At 41.2% G+C, this 17,906-nt stretch overlaps 1 protein-coding gene across 11 annotated transcripts in view; it reads right to left on the reverse strand.

Moving 5' to 3' along the window:
- trpm3 (transient receptor potential cation channel, subfamily M, member 3) overlaps positions 1–17,906 on the reverse strand; it is a 166,733-nt gene that overhangs the window by 21,759 nt on the left and 127,068 nt on the right. For 4 of the 11 annotated variants that reach the window (XM_088076922.1, XM_088076926.1, XM_088076925.1 and 1 more), the window contains exons 10-17: positions 17,460–17,560; positions 16,043–16,177; positions 15,774–15,824; positions 11,097–11,237; positions 8,787–8,816; positions 5,940–6,232; positions 4,097–4,325; positions 618–785 (exon numbers count right to left, since the gene is read on the reverse strand). In XM_088076922.1, coding sequence (XP_087933048.1) covers positions 618–785; positions 4,097–4,325; positions 5,940–6,232; positions 8,787–8,816; positions 11,097–11,237; positions 15,774–15,824; positions 16,043–16,177; positions 17,460–17,560 — 1,148 coding nt within the window. Of the gene's footprint in view, positions 1–581; positions 786–4,096; positions 4,326–5,939; positions 6,233–8,786; positions 8,817–11,096; positions 11,238–15,773; positions 15,825–16,042; positions 16,178–17,459; positions 17,561–17,906 lie in introns of all 11 variants that reach the window. The other 7 variants (XM_042487953.2, XM_088076924.1, XM_088076923.1 and 4 more) reach the window with 3 other exon arrangements.

Below are 17,906 nucleotides of genomic sequence, written 5' to 3' on the forward strand. Positions count from 1 at the left end.
TGAGGGGGCAGCAATCGGCTAACATACAGTACTGTACCTCAATCAGAACTGAGCTTGGAGAGAGGGAGAAAGAGAGAAAGAGCTAGAGAGAAAGGGGGAGCTGAAAGCAAGAGAAATAAAAAAAAAACAAAAGGAGCAAAGAGAGAGAGAGAGCTGGGCAGGGAACAAGAGGGACCAGAGGAAAGGCAGAGAGAAATAGAGAAGGAGATAGATGGAAGGAGAAACATACACGAGGGAACCCACAAGCGGCGACAGACTGAGACGCTACAACTCCACAACCATGTCTTTGCTGAGACGACGAGAAACAGGAAAGGCCAATTTGGCTGGAAGGGTCCAGTTGGCCAGGATAGAGAACAAGTATGTGTGTGTGTGTGTGTGTGTGTGTGTGTGTGTGTGTGTAGAACTGGGTGCGTATGTGTGTACCTCATTGTGGACAGAAACATAACACTGGTCCACGAGAGATTTTTTTTTACAAAGGACACAGAATCTGGGCCATGTGTTCAAAGATCAGTCAGCGTGTAGACTTAAGTCTGAATATGTGTATAGATTCTGAGATGCGGGGCTGAGGTGGGTTCTCTCACCACGGAGTTGTACTGCGCCTCACAGTAAGATCTTACTGTGAACTCCATGTCTTCCTCCTCCTTCTCCTTGACTGGTTTCTCGGGCTCCTCCTCCTCCTTCTCCTGCAGGTAGGCCTCCTGATCCTGGGGCATGTAGGACATCTCATCCTTGTTCTTGAACTCCAGACTCAGGATGGAGGGTGGCAGAAGCAGCCCTAAGATTACCTAGGTGACGAGGAAGACAGGAGGTGGAGGTGGAGGAGGAGGAACATTAGCGAGAAGAGCTAGAAGCGACAAATCACAGATGTGATGAATGTGTACGCTTTTATGAGCAGCACTGCGGAAATTAGGACACAGAGAGTCTGGAATAAACCAACCCCTGTAATGGGTCTGTGACACACACGCGTGAAACTCACATAATACAAATTCACCCTCGTGAACACCTCCTCATTATGCCCTGGCCTGTGCACAACAGAATGACAAAGCTTTGGTATTTACAACAGCCAAGCAAGGGTTCTCATTGTGAAAGTCAATTACAAAAGCATTAGTCCAGAGAGGCAGCGAGGATGCTGCGCTGCCTCGATGGATGAGAGGGACACACACAGCGGATAGAGAAAGCAGGGGTGCCGTAAACACTTCAGATTCATACCAGTCACATAAGAAAAGCAAGAGCGAGGGTTTTAACACAGTGGGAACGTGAAGAGAAGAAGATGGAGAGCAGAGCAGCCGAGTGTCTTCTTATCTCTGGAAGCAGCTGTCTTTAAATAATTTAAGAGTGGAATTTTCTGTTTTCATTTCATTGACTATTGGCTAGAAATGTATGCAATTTAAATTTACTTAAAATTTGAGACAGTTCATGTCACATTTTAATAACAAAGCTGTCAGATGTCAAAGTGACTGCATATATGAAAAGGATAGTTTAGGATAGTGAAGGATTGGGGTTAGTGACCAGTGAGAAATACAATTAGAACCACAGCACAGAAAGTGATGTCTCAGCTTCTCTTGTCAATGGTCGTGCCAAGGGGTCGAAAGCAAAGATGTCAGCAGTTTGTCACTACTTATTGATGTGTGAAGAAATCAATGTACTTATCTTTGCAATTCATAGTGCATTCGTAGCCTCCAGAAACTTCTGATATGAGTTAGCGTTTCGGTGGGTTGAAGACAACTGCCCCTGAGACTATAGCAACTCAAAAATGTGCACACACATTATCTTGACAACATTTTGACAATGTTATTTGCTATGTATCATGAACTCCTGGGGGCAGCGAATCTTGTTTGTTCCACTTGTGGTTTCCTTTCTGTCTTTCTGCTCCGGTGAGCTTGCTTTAGCAGTGCACGCTCTCCCTCCCTCCTGCAAAGGCCAAACCATACTTAAAGCACTTGTAGTCTGCCTCGGCTCCAAGAGGCGAGCCAGCCAGACCCATCATCCTGTCTCAGTCTGTGTATGAATGAGTGTGAACCCAGCCGTCCCTTCAGCAACTCCCAGGGCAACTCTTCATTATAAATAACTCTAACCTCTCTGATCTGAGCAGCCGCCTCCTATCACCATACTGCCAGACATCTGGAAAACCCACATGAGCAAAAATTGTTCAACGGTCAACCACCAGCCTTAACTAACACCTCTCCCCTTGACTCAAAGGGATGTTACCACACCATATAAGATGTGTGGACACAATTTTAAGCAATCAAGGTCAGTCCTTCTGCCCCCTCTGGATTGGCCTTTAAATGAAGTTGTGGGCCACATCGCCCAACACACGTTTCTCCTTCCTGTGGCAGATCCTTATCGTCTCTGTTGTCACAACAGACCTTGACTGGCTGAGCTTCAGGTAGGTCTATCTTTAAGTACATAATTTCACCTCCATAAAATGACCAGTTTTATTCATCTGTTATCAATAAACACTACTTTGTTAGTCTCTTTGATTGAACTGAAGTGTGTACGCTTCTTATCTCTTTTAGCCTTGAAACACCATGAAAGACCGAGAACTTAAACAACTTTCTGTAACTGACCAAATTGCAGGATTTAAAATCTTAGTTTGTAAACAGACTGACTTTGGCAACCTATCTTCCTCTCACAGTCCAGTGCACACTCTCCACATTTTTAAGAATGAGTCATCATGGTCAAACCACAGTTATAACTGTCCAGACTAATGTGCTGCCAGGTTTAACCTGTTAATTCCTCATTACTACAACTTTGCTTGAATACATTTTTCACCTCAATATATACATTTTTTCACCAGTACCTTTTGGGTCGTATGTATTAAACAAAGATAAATAGGCGCAAACTGTACAGATGAATTGGAGGCTTTCCTTTCAGTACCAGACTGGTGGTGCATGAGATTAACGAAGGCCATGTTTCATCATAATACCATATTATAAAAATTCTTTGAAAAATTATACAATATTTGCTGATATAATAAAGTCTGATATAAAAATAATAACATTTCAAATTCGATTCATTTCAGGAGCCTGTGATCGATATCAGATGATATCGCTAAATATCCTGATTGTCTTTTTCTTGGCTTCATACCTCTGTCTGCCTGTAGCTAGGCAGCGAGCACTGTTTGAATGTTTAGGAAGGAGGTGGACATAATTAGTGACACAGACGTGCCATGGGAATTTAAAAATAAAGATGAGCTACAAGATAAGGCTGCCCCCTGAAAGTCAAACATTCGAATCACCAATCGGGGACCCCTCAGTCAACTGAGATTCTCTGTGTCGCGGAGTCTCTTTTTTTTTGTCAGTCAGTGTGCTGCTGCAGAGTAAGCTCTCCTACTTTGACTCTGCTCTTCAGTACGGGCAGCTTCTGATCAAGACCCAGAGTGAGTCTGAGTGAAATGGAGGCAGCTGCTTTGAGGAAGAGAGGCTTTTTCTTTGGTCAGCCTCCAAGAATCATCATCATCTGCCTTCTGTTTAGAAGTGCAGCTCACAGCAACTTCATACGATACAGTCTCAAGCTTTTATCTGTTGTTGGCAAAAATGTTGTTGCACATTTACAATCCTTTGTTAACGTAATTAGCACCCACTAGCTCAGAGGGCTGATTGTATTTGTTTACTATATTATGTGAGCATCACTGTCACCCTTAACGTCTTGCTGAACTACGTTCAAACTAAAAATCTGAATGTGGAAAAAAGGCACAAACAGTCAAATATTGATAGTGAATTGCCAAATCTGCTTTGACAGTAATTTTCTACAGAAATCAGCAATCTTCTCAACACGCTTCACATCCCTGTGTTTCCACACCTGGTAACAGTCATGTACAACCACTCTCTACTTTTCTGTGAGCCATTCAGCAGATCCACTGAAGTGATTCAGGCCACCGCTACTGTAGTTCCTCAGGGAGGTGAGAGGGTTTCTCGTTAATTTCCCTGCCCAACTTTTCTCAGGCAGTCTGAGGAGATTAAAACACTCCAACACAACTCTGCCTCGCTTACACCAAAGCCTGAAGTTACTGTAAAGTGCACAAACGGTTTATCCAATGTAAGTAAATTTTTTTTCACTCACAGCTTATCCTAAACATCTGGCCCATTTCCATTACCTTCAGGCCCGAGTTCTTGCGCATGCGCAGGCGTCCCATCCACATATCGGTCAACAGCATCTGACTGCAGGTGTGAGCGATGAAGTCTCTGTGTTTTGCCGCTACCGCCAGCTGCAGGCAGGTGGCGTTGCTCCAGTTCTTCAGCTCATACGTCAGCAGCTTCATGGCCATCTGCTCGTCCTGTTTATAGGACTGGTCGAGGAGTTCCACTGCCAGCTGGCCAAACTCTCTGGGAAATTATATGCAGGACATATACGAGCACACTGAGACATGAACAGAGACAGTGACACTTTGTCCAAACATGTAAAAATGTAATTAAAGAATCACTGACCATCTGGCCAAATTCTAAAGGAGATTAGATTTGGATATAAACACTTGCATGCACGCAAGCACGCAAGCGTGCGCACGCACACACACACACACACACACACACACACACACACACACACACACACACACACACAAACCCCAATATAACATTTTGTACACAGCACATAGGCAGTTAAAGCTTTGATGAGCATATCTAATTTCTTCAGCAGACGCAGTCACATGTATACAGCAAAAAGGGCCCAAATTCTGACTGGCAACTACGTCTCTGTATTTTCATGGTGACAGGGTTTGGAATACTTGTTCAAGTTTATAATTGATGCATACTGCATGCTAGGAAAACAATGTATAGAAAGAGGGCTTTAATATAGCCAACACACACACACACACACACACACACACACACACACACACACAAACACAAACACACACACACACACAAACACAAACACAACTTTGCGCAGAAAGCACCATCCCTTACGTCAATATTTTAATCCCTTTCCAGACAATAAAAACATGAGACAGTGCTCTGAAATCAAGTTTCACCCTAATTTCAGCCTCTAAAATGACTTTCCATTACTGAGACACACACATACACACTTATAAATACTCTGCACAGTATTGCACACTACACTGGAGAGCAATCTGTCCTGTGCAGCTTAATGTGTACAACAAGGCACTGACATCGCTGGGGTTTGGAAGATTTATAAAACAAGGGTTCACGATGCAGTGATACACAGCACGACACAGCTCCGCAGGGTTGTATAAATGGATGAACGAGGGGCCGTCCATATGACATACATAACGTCATGAAATTTACAGTAAAAGGTGAATATTCCAGCTGTATTTTGCTTGCAAGTGCCTTGAAAACGAAAAAGAAATCCCTACAGAAAGCAGACATTACTGTATGTATGTTCCTCACATTATACATTTCACAAGTTTGCACAAATGTCCCTTGTGTTTATACACACACACAAACACCATTAATGTAAAGATTACATGAAGATATCAAAATGTATGTGGTTAAATGAGCACTTCGAAGGAAGCCAGCTAAATTCTCTGTGGAAAGTAAATTCAAAATGTGCCAGCTCTAAGGCTGTTTTTTGAAACTGTGTGTAAATGTGTGTCTTAGTGTGAAGGGAGTTTTTGGTTGGTGCTGCTATGCTTCATTTGTAGTATCTAAAGCATTTCCCCCTAATTAACAGTCGTTTCCATAGCCAGCATCTTCATCTCTTGGTGATTACCTTCATCTTAAATGCATATCCTTAACTAACGGAGATGCATGTTGTCAGATTTCTATCTATGTCACTTACATCCCATGGGAGCCTGGAGTAGTCTGAAACAGGTCAGTTTGCAGAGAAGAAGGAGGATGGTGTGTTTGTGTGTGTATCTGCTGATAGGTGCTGAAGTGTGGAGGTAGCTTCTCCTCTCAACTCTGCATTAATTAGTGCAAAAATGTTTCAGTGTTCAGGACTACAAAATCACACTATACTGAAACGTATTTCATGTCACCCACCTGGAATTGTGGTTCAGCTCCTGGGAGATGTCATCCACCATGTCGTTCTCAGAGGCCTCGTGTGCCATGGCTTTACAAAGCTTACACGCTACTAAGGCTTTGGCCATGGCCTCTTCCCCATGTTGCCAAAAGAACAGCGCCATCTTCTGACGTTTCATAAGCACAGCCCACACCATCAGCTCGTGGAACGGAAAAGGGAAGTGGTTGATTTCAGGGTCGTCCAAATCAATGTCCACTTCCTCCTCTCGTTTGCGCGTCGTCTTCTGGCGGCCTCTGCGGATAGGCATGTCATCCTGGTGGAAATTCATACCAAGTTAGTGGGGATGGACAGAAAAGGAGTATGCTACTTAGAGGTACATATTTTTGGGTGACCTATTACGGATTATATTTATTACCAGGACAACACTGGAGTGGTCAAGTTGATGCTGAACCATTTTTAAATGTACTGATTCAAAGCTTGGGTTCTGAATTAAAAGAGAAACCCAGGAATCAGGATCATAGCCATGGCTCTATTTCCTAATGACTCTCCCTGTGTTTGTTCACATTAGACACTCGTCTAGAGGGGTCATATCAACCAGCGAGGATTTTCATAATGTAATTTCTGAAACTGCTCACACTTCACATGATGACAGCTAGTTGAATGCAGAAGCAAAATCAGACTTTGGAGGACACAGGTGGAAGGACAAAGTACTACACACAAGATATAGGCAGGTTCTCACTCCCAACTCGTCAAATACTGCTGCTTTTTCAGTGATGTCGAAGTTGACACCAATGCAAAGAGGCATCTGTCACGATGATATGATACACACATCAGTTTAAGACACAGAGGGCAAAAACTTGTCAAAAACGGTTGTATTGTCAACGATGTTTCGTCAGACAGCAATGTAAAGTGGCATCTTTGGTGGCAGCATGATATGCAGCAGGTGAGTCTGTTTTAGAGGCAGAGGGCAACAACCAGAACTGTCAAATACCTGCGCTTTGTCAGTGATGTCGCATCAGACACTGACACAAAAAGGCACCTTTATTGGCAGTATGATATGCAGCGAGCACATCCATTTTAGAGGCAGCGGACAACAGCCCAGCCTTTCATCGACGTCCAAAACAATCACATTTTCAGTGGATGTCGGAGTCAGACAGGGACGCACAAGGCTCCTTTCACAGTGGCATAATACACCCGGAGTGGCAGCAGTTTATAACGTCCCGCACAGCTACGGTAATACAAAGAGTTAGAAAATCCCTTTAGTGTGGGCAGGAGGGGAAGTGGGTGGGTCCAACAAACCCCGGACTTTCAAACGGGGGCTGGCTGTTTGCCTCCTGTGTGAATGTTAAGCCTAACCATTGATGGTTTGGTTTTTTTTGTGCTATTGTTATGCTATTGTTATAGGTTATTGCAATAACCTGAGGAAAAACATGCAACAATGAAGTGTTTCTATTTTGAAAAAGACTGTATGTTACAAGCAAACTGTATATTTCCTGTGAAAATACAAGTATATTTTGGAAAGGCACAATGCATGAAACAAGCGTTAATTGATACGCCATCCCGAAACATCTAAAACAGACAAAGGAGTGGATTGCGGGTCACATTTAGACATGAAGATCCACTGACAAAGCAATGGTATTTGAACAGTTGGGATGAGAATATGTTGAAATGCACATAACTGGTATGGTCTTTTACAATTTTCAATAAAATCTTTTCAAAGGATTTTATCTTTTACTCTCTTTTTTTAAGCTTCCTTTTCCTTTTGAGTGAAAAAATAACTCAGCCATAGGTGAGGTACTCCAGGTTGATTCCCTTTGTCTGGAGAGACTGATGCTGCCAGTTAGAGTATAAATGGCATGTCAGCAGAGCAGCATTGATCTCCAATAATTTCATATTTTAAGAGTTAAGGGCTACTGACAGTTGATCAATTCCAGAAATCTGAGAAATGACTCTCTGTGGTTCTACAAATGCTGTTTACGTTGAGACAGATTATCTGAATATAATAAAAGTGTAAAAACAAATTGCACAGTAATACTAGAAAGTGACACTACATTTAAAAAAGAGTAAGTTTGTGATTTTATAGATATTTAGAAATGATTGCAGCACCATAAATGTACGACCATGCTGCCATTCTGATACTGAATAATAAACTGGATTACAAAAAGACAGCAAGACATTAGGGTAAAGACTTTGACAAACACAAAGAGAGAACACACACTGACAGGGCGACAGATTTGAAACAGGCAGTACGTGTCCAAAGGAATGGACAGCCATGCACATTAGACATGAATACCTCTGAGGAAATTGTAGACACATGCTGTGATAAAAGCTTCATGATGTGAATAGTTTATGGTGTGTACACCATGGATACATGTGAGTACACAAACCATGTATTATGTAATCTGCTCTGGTCAGTTGTTACCTATTTAATTAAATGTAACTGAGCTGCTCTAACATGTATCATAAGTTATACATATTTATATTTTTGGAGTCCTTGAGCAAATCTGTAGTCATACATCTTTGTTGAGGTTTTTTTTTGTATTTTACAGATCTCTGAAAAATGTAAATTGAAAATAACTTTGTACAAGGTGGTGTAAAATGTATTAATAATGTTATCTCACAACGAGCCCTCAGCTGGCTTAAAAGTGTATACAAAATGCCAGCAAAGTAAATGAAACATGCCTCAAGGTCTTCCTTTCAAAGACTGCAAGGCACACGACACACACTTAACGACTAATTTTGCTGAAAAGGTTCTGCAGACTGACTGTACACTCAACACGTTATGAGGGAGAAGAGTGTGTTTTAAACGAGGGAGAGGAACAGTGAAGGAATGACTGAATAACAATCTCGATGAGATCAACACTCACCTCCATCCCCAGCAGTTTCAGGGCTTTGGGCTAGAAAAGCAACAAAAACATAAACAAGCAGAACAAGACCGTGTCGAATGTATTTTATAGAGTAATTTACTCTATAAGCACAACACAGCACAGACTGACAGACAGACTCGCTCACACAAGACCAGGAATATTCTTTAATGTGGTACATCGCTCACTTTAATGGTTTTCTTTAAAATGGCAACAATGAGGGATAGTAGTTTGTGCTGTTGTGACTGACAGTATACTATACATACAACTACAATGTCTTACATTTGTGTTTTTGCATGTATTAAAACAGAGTGTATTTGTGCATTTGGTACAGTACTGTGTGTCTGTATTAAAGCAGGGCATGTATGAATTATGCATTCATGAGCCATCATCTGAGTTGGTAAAAATAGCTCAGGTCTCCTGTGGGGATTTTGATATCTGCATCTATTTCAAGGCTTTGTTCTTAGTTAACATGTGTTTGTGTGTGCGTGCGTGCACATGATCGCACATTCATTTCATCTAGAAAATCACAGTTGAATTAGACCTGACTCTCTCACTCTCTCTGTCTCATTTTGCCTCTTTGCTCAGTCTCTGTCCCGTTTCTTTGCTTTCGCTTTATCTGCGTCTTTCCAGCTGCTTTGTTGCTGCCATGGCAGACATACAATGAGATAAACAGGCACATGAAGACCCACATACACACACTCGCAAACACACACGCTCAAACATACAAACACAAAGGTGCGCCATTCGAGCAGCAATATGGTGTTGCAGACACAGCTGTGTATACTTCTGTTCTCATCACACTTGTGGCAGTGTGTGAGGTATTGAGGCAGAATGAGAGAATTATACATCAGAACAACATGAACACAGACCATATAATATGCTGTTTGTGTGGTGTGAAACACATAATCACCAAACACTTCAGCTCATGAATTCAATGATCAGTTCCTCCACTTAGTTTGAAGGTGTGCTAATCAGTGAGATTAGTTTCTGTAGGGGTTTGGATGAAGTGTGTTGTGTATATTATTGGGGTTATGATGGCACATGATGAAGATCCACTGCTATAGATGGATGATTTGTTGCATCAAGCTACTAATAGCCTATGCCCACTTGATGTGGAATGGAGAATAACAGGACTGTCAAGTCTGACCTGCGCTGATGAACAGCATCCTTGATTGAAGGAGATCATGATTTGTGTGGATTTAATGAGGATACATTTCCTAACATCATATTTTTCAAAATGTGCCTTTTTAATGGATGTGGTGCACTTTAGGGCTGACAGGCTGAGATATGTAGATTAAAGCTGGGGTAGGCAGTTTTATTTTGCCTTCGCTGGGAAAAAAATCCAATAATAAATTTTAAGCATATTGTAATTCGTGGGCAGAATTCAAGCCACTACAGGCCCCAACTGAGGGTCTGTCAGAGCGACAGACTTGAGGTGGTGACCTAGCCAATTCTTGTCTCATTTGTGGTCTGTTAAACAGAGAGAGAGAGTGGGGCAAGGAGGGGCTGAGGGAATGTGCTGCATGCAGCTGCACAATAAAATAAGATAAAATCTATTAATGTATGGGAAACACTGGGTTACTGTATGAAGCATGTGCATATGCCCATATGCCCGTGGACGTCTGGTGGGAACTGTTTTAAAAAAAAGAGAAGGGAGAGCTGCAGGAGGAGGGTGTATTTTCAAATTCCACCCTTTTTTTTTTTTTTTGCCTTTCCCAGTTTTCTGCCTATCTCAGCTTTAATATTCAACATCAGTGCTGCATTATCTACCAGTTGCACCATGAAGAGAAACAATTCACACCTGCTGGTTGGGGCTTATAGATAAGCTAAGCAAAAGTAGCAGTGAGTTGATTTCCATTTATTCCTAGAGAAACTTGCCCCAATGTTTTCCAATTTCACTCAGTTTCCTGATATTTTATAAAACCCAATCATCTAAAAGGATCAGAATCCACCTGCAGTATTAAAAAACAATACACATTACGGTCTGTAGTTTACTCATTATTGCTCCAAACATCAAATATCACACTTGCTAAGATCTCATGTATTTCCTGCCCATTCAGTCATGACATTGTGTAAATGCTAATTTACTACTAGCATAAGCAAGGTGACGTCTGCCCTTGAGTACAGTTCCCTGATTAACATGTTATTATATAGCATAATTTGCCTATATCATTAATCTTGCCCTTATCAGAGCTAATTTGATCACAAGGCTCATTTCACTTATACTGGTCCTTTACTTAATGGCATTAAAAAATTCCACACATTAACACTGAAATGCATTAAATGGTGGGATAAGAATAATTTACTCACCCTCTTGGGTCCAAAGAGGTTGTGGTACAGAGTTCTGAATCTCTTCCTGGTGTAGTTACACCGATAGGCCCCGCCCATGAGGTATTCAATGACCAGTCCAATGTCGATGAGGCTGATGCGGTAGTCCGGAGGCAGGTTTCCCTAAAAAAACAGACAGTGTTAACAGGGCAACAACCCACGCCACCTGATTAATAAAGGAGGGTAAACAAGAGGGAAACAAGAGTACAGAACAAATCACACAGACATACACACTCACTTCACAAAATCCATATCAAAGTGTTTTTGGCTATGAAAGAAAACTTGATTATCTGATTCACCTTGAAGTAGATCCAACTGAACCCTGGATATTCTCGCTTGGAAAGAACACACAATGTCAGTGAGCAAGAGCAGGGGAAATAAGATACACAGAAACTCTCAGGCAAGATCTCTCTTCCAGCCTCTTTAATGAATTGTTATCTCAACCAGACTGTGGTTCAGTTTATGTTTTTGTATTGTGTATTCTTTAAAACTATGTGTTTTGAATCTAAAAATCTGGAGTTATTCCTCTGATCTTGTAATCGGCTGCACCAAAAACTGGTTATAGTTTCAGTTGTGATATTATTGGGGAAAGCTGTCGAGAACATGAATCTTTAAAGCCCTGAGCTGTAACGCCTCTTACGGTGGAGTAGAAAATGAGAAGAGAATGGAAACTCAGGTGCATAAAGAGAATGTAAAGTCTGAGGACAATTGCAAAGGATGTAAGAAATTGAATGATTTGTCATAATTTGCATTTAGGGAAATAATGAGATCTTCTCAGTGAGGTTCAATGCAGTCTTGAAGAGAGGAAAAGAAAGAGAAAGTGGTAATGTCTCATTAGCCTGGAAGAGAGGGGCAATAGCATGGAAAGACAGACAGACAGACAGCTATTAACGCTGGAGGCTAGAATCATTATTGAAACAGAAGTCCTTTCACGTGAGGACGATAACTATATCAACACCCGCTGCTCCTCCTCATGCCCTCAACATCAACCTTACATCCCGAAGTCATTATCCTGACCCCCACTGTTCCTTTGAGATGCACCAATTACCTTACATATCTTTACACCATCCTCGATTTCCGCTCCTCTCCGATCAGATGTGGGATCCTAGAAATCCTCTCCGTCCCACTCATCCCTATCCTGTCCACATAACCAACGATCCAGTTTCCTTGGTGGTAAAGCCTGGCAAACCCCCGTGGGTCATCTGACATGCTTTGAAGTGAAGAGAGCCATAGATACTGCTTGTCTTTTCATTCGTCCGCGGTTCAAAGAGAGCACACAAAGCTTCACCTCCTCATCCTACTGATATATATAGTTCAAAAGCACCAGTCTGCGGTCAGCCAAGTACTTTTAATTCCCTGTGGAAGTGAAGCTCAAGCTAATAACTGTTTGTTTACACCTTGTGTGAATACACTGTGAGAGCTTATCGAGCGCTGCAGTTTTTAATTCTGCAGTGTATTTAGTGAACTTTGAGTCCTGGTTGACTTACTAATGGGGATGCAGCTCTCCTGAAAATGTCTCTACACCATTACCGTGACATTAATGGCAACCAGTTTAACAGCTGAACAACCAGTTCAGCAAATATCTCCTCACGGTTCGCTACCTGTCTGATGCTTGTGCACTGAAAAAAAAAAAAAACGTGTCTTGAAGCAAGCAATCAACCTTTTACCAACTGCTCTCCTTCCACCTCCTAGTTCACCACAAACAAAGAGAAACTGTGACAGCAATGAAACCCTCATGACATCAGAGAGGAGCACTTACAAAACGGTATACTTAAAACATGGTTCCCCGCACATCATCCAACAACATGCAGTCAAATCAGGTGCTTCAAACCTTACAGATGGAGACTTCCCAAGATAGAAGAAAAGACTAGGTCACACTGATCAATCTAATAGTACAAATAGACTAACATTACAACACCCCTGTGTCTTCATCAGAGTTAAAGAGACTCTGACACTGACCTTTTTTGACTCTGATGACGACATAGTGGCACTGGAACGTAATACCCGGGGCGCACTGCCTACTTGAGCAGTGTGTGACAGTTACCTCGCTAAACTGCTGCAGCTTGCATGCAGGAGGTGTTCACAGACTGTTGCAAAATGCAGCACTGCCTGCTGCTATAACTACTGTATTTCCACAGTTTAAGGCCAGTACTCCACTCATTTATGGAGTTGTGCAAACCACCGCATTGTCAACAACACGGTCCTGCAAATATTTCACGATAAAAAGCTTTGTGTTAACAACTGAGGGGATTTTGTCAACAGAAACATTGTCAGAGGGGTTTTATTTATATTCTAAAGGGAAAAGAGAAGTGTTTAATTGAAAATAAATAGTGACATTTTTTCATGTCTGTGACAGATATAAAAATTTAAACTGTACTAAAAGGCTGTATTATGCCGCTTTGGTAGTAAAAATACATTTTCACGGTCTATTTTTTGCTGAAAACCCTGCCATCACACAGAAAAAAATGGATGAGACACCCATTCTCTACATGTGCTGCAGAAGAGCAGCATGATGCTGTCGTGGGCAGTGTGGCTGCCCTAACCTGTTTATGCAGGCAGGGAAAAAAATTACAAGCAGTTCAGGGCGTGTCTAGAGAGTGGCCTGGGGTGGCACGGACCACCCCCGAAATCTGACTGGCCACCCCAGGAGCTATTCCATCATCGCTGGCTATTTGCCAAGTCAGTTTGAACTGTTTTGACAAACAAATTGAATTTTTGTCTATGAGTGCAATTCAGTCTTGAACCTGAGAGGCAGCAACGTGCCAGAGTAGTATGTAGCCTGCCAAAAAGCCACAAAGGAGGGTGAGATCTGTTTGATTTAGAGCGGAGCCGCAGAGCAGAGTTTTATATTTCATTTTCGTGCTCCTCACTTAGGCATTGTGGGCCCGGCTTTAGTCTGTGTGCACTATTAAAGGCTGTAAATTGATCAGTGTGGTTAAGTCCTTTCTTCTTTCTTGAAGAGGTAAATTTGTTTGGGTGTTGAGCTCAAAAATCAACAATCCCTCTCTCCAGAAATGCTGACTCCATCTTTAAGTCTGTGTTCTCATCTTCTACAAGTTAAATAGTGAGCTGATGACCTACAACTACAAATTAGCCATCATTCTGGCCCATTTCTGCTTTCAATCCACACAGAAAGCTAAGAAGTAAAACCATCTGTTACATTCGGATTTTCTCCTAACCTTTCCTGAAATCTGAGACATAAGGTGTGTTGCTACCAACCTGTGGCCATTTACTCTGTAGGAAAACCAATTTCTGCGTCGGCAGCTGTAGTCCACAAGCCAATCTCTGTGTTTCTCTGTTTTCTGACTCAGATTTCCCACAATCTAATGAATGAACTAGATAAAACCTGAGAGCGACCTTCATCGGCACCTTACAGCTGTTTTTAGCCCAACATCTGTATCTGGATCACAATAAAACCTGCCAACAGTATGACCACACAATCCACAGGGAAGAATAAGAGAGAAAGAAAACAGCGATGACATGGTGATTCAACCCGAGGGATGGCAGTTAAATCTAATTAGCATCATACTATGATACAACAGCGACACAAAAACACCCAGCTACACTATGGCAATCACACACAGCTCTGCAAAAAGAAGATGAGGATGTTTTGCCATGCACTACAATGTGTGTTTTGCATGTGTGTGAGGTGAGGAATTAAACTGCATATTCTCTCTGCAGCAACTTAAGATCAGAGTTGTGTTTAAAGACCGAGAGGAGGTAAAGGAGGAGTGATTACAACATCAGGCCTTTTCAGCCATTCCCAGAGGAGCATGCGGCATTACTGTAATCAGTAACACTTTAATTAATGAACACCTCTCAATGCTAATGGTGGTGTTGCTGACCTCTCAATCATCTCACTACAGTGGGATCACTACTAATTGGCATGCAGACATGTGCTGAATGTAAATTTTAGGTTGCTGCCTTTCTATTGCAGTTATCAGCAATGTGCTGCAAGAGATATGCAGCAAAAAACACTGCATTGTGTTTAACTTTTTAATGGTTTAGTGCAGCCAAAAGCTATACTGAAAGAGAGAAATCCACAATTTCATCATCCTAAACATGTATATAATACAGTCCTGATGCAGAAAAAAATCTGTGTTATGTAAGGTAATGTGCAATTTCACTGTCCAAAGAATCAGATGATAAAGAGCATGCAAAATCGTGTGGTAAGAACACAAATAAAAACAGAAAATAATAAACTGTGTGTCTACTGAGTTCTTCTTTCTCAGCCTCGCAGCAGTTCCACTGCGGCCTCAGTTTGCTCAAACTCAAGTTCTGTGGATAAAGCAGTGTTTAATACATGTAGTGTTTGTTTACCATGGTAGTGTGTGCCTCAGAGAAAGAACAGAGTAAATTGCTGAAAAGTCATGAGAGGGATGAGAGTCGTGCATAGCTCTACACAGCCACTGCAGCCCGCAACTCCAGCTGAAAGAGAAAAGCCGGCCTCTATTTGCAGTATTGACAGCAACTAGGGCTACCAATATGTAGACACACTAATTGATGCAAATAGAGTAAACAACACATAAGGCAAAAACAAAGCAACTAAAAATCTATGTGGTCAAATGTGTCTTCTTAAATGTACACATTCAAGCCAACATTCCCATACAGTGCGCCTGAACAGCCACCGAGCTGAAGAGACGGCGGTGATGGTCTTACCTTTTTGACATCTCTGACGAGGTGGTACAGCGTGTTGGACGGTCCATGTCTCTGTTGGAAAACAAACACAACATATGAGGGTATTATTACTATTACTGGCAGCATTTACAGATCCCTAGGACAAAACTGACCCTGCCTGGCAACCTTTCAATAGACATTTTACTTAGAAATTCACAATTGCAGCTATTTGCAATGGGGCTTTTCCCCGCTGTGTAGCAAAAAAATGCGACACCTGTATTTACAATGCATTTCTCTGCATTTGTTTTTACCGTGTTGTAGAGCTCCTCAAGTCTGGACAGCGTGAGGAAACGGTGCATACTGACTCCATTTTCAATCAGCAGCTTGACAAAGTCCACTCTGTCCAGAACTAAGGCATCCAGCATTGCCTGCTCCAGGGAACCCACCTAAGGACACATGGGATGGAGAATACATGATGCCAAACACAACCAGCCCTGTCTGCTAGAAATCATATTTAAATACAAATATTTTGAAACAGCAAATAGACTTCAGAAGGAAATGTAATGCCAGGCCAAATTCTGTTTTCTATTAGCTTGATGAGGAAATTTTGCTATTTAAATTCTAAGTTTATACTTTAAAAGTTGATACTAAATGTATCAGCAAAATGTTCACATATTTCTATGTTCTCCACTAAAATAAGCCATCTTGCCATACACTATCAACTTGTAGTGACTAGAGAATTATTTTATGATTCCTAATTAACATTTAACGGAAATAACAGTCTTTTCCTAACATTTACCAAAGTGCTTGTGTTGCAAGACAAGAGTCTGGATGCAAACCCAGAATTTAGTGTCACTGTGCGTTCACCATTTACCCCGACCACGTCCCTGCGATTACAATGCTGTAAATAATTGTAGTGTTTCAGTAATTTAAAAAAATCATCTGTGAAGATAAGCCAGGCAGCGACTGAGTTGTTACCACAACTTGATTACGAAAACAATTTAGACATATACAAAGGTAATTTCTAAAAGACAGGGTTGACACAGCACATACCACAAACTATATGGGAGTATAGCAGGGAAATATATATAAATCAGCACTATTATTTACTAAAACTACAACAGGATTATCATGATGGGATTTCACATAACATGATAGGAGCCACAATTAATACATATATTGTAATATTCTTTTTCATAATGCTCTTCACACTACACATTCAAAATAAGGTTCAAATAAATCGCTGAAGCATTTTACAATGGTTTCAAATTATACTTGAAAACTGCAAGGAATGCAAACTTCTCAGTTATGGTCACAGATAACCGCAGCAGTGCTTGATTATTATTCGCAACCATTTGTCAGTTGCTGAACCTTTCCCCCACAAGTGACACTGAGCTGCATTACACGTCAAAATTGGTTTTTAAAGCTGAAAGTATCCTTTTGTTACCATCTTTCTCTTTCTTATCACTTTTGAAGTTATTTTGAGTGAATGTAAAAACACTCTGAACTGCACTTCTTTTATGCGATACATAGAAGTTATTAATATTATCTGCTGTTGAGGACAGTTTCTTTGAAGAAATGTCAAGACTGAGGTACAATGCAAAAGACCATTTTAGGCAGTGCAGTATACCGTTAATGTACTTAGAACAAACAAGCCCTATCAAAACAAACAGCATTTCTAATGCAGTATGTGTATTTTCGTGTCTACTGTTTATGGTTCTTTCTTACAGGCCACTGCTGTCCGTAGATGAAGATTTGACTGCGTGCGATGTCCACTCTGTTCCAAGCCAGAGCCAAACTCAGCTGGTCAGGAGCTGAAGCATTTGCACCTGAGAGAGGGCAAAAGACAGATGAGAGACAGGGTCTTATTAATGGAAAACAAGTTTTCTTTAACACTGATACATAGTCAAAGAATCAAGTTTAGAACATAAGTTGTACTTTTTCGTTGTAATGTAGATACAGATCTGTCTTTACTGCTCATTTTATATTTTCTGTATGTGCCTTTAGTCTCATTTTCTCTGCTATAATATATGCTGTAGTGCAGATGTACACTTAAAAGCCTTTATAAATAATTTTCAAAAATTTCTGAAATAAGACATTTGAACAACTGTAGTAGTGGCAGAGTTCAAATTCAAGGCCTTTTGCATATTATTCAACGTACAGTATAAGGTGGAC

The sequence above is a fragment of the Plectropomus leopardus genome, chromosome 4, assembly GCF_026936395.1.
Source record: "Plectropomus leopardus strain MGB_pleo_1.0 chromosome 4, ASM2693639v1, whole genome shotgun sequence".
NCBI classification, from domain to species: Eukaryota; Metazoa; Chordata; class Actinopteri; order Perciformes; family Serranidae; genus Plectropomus; species Plectropomus leopardus.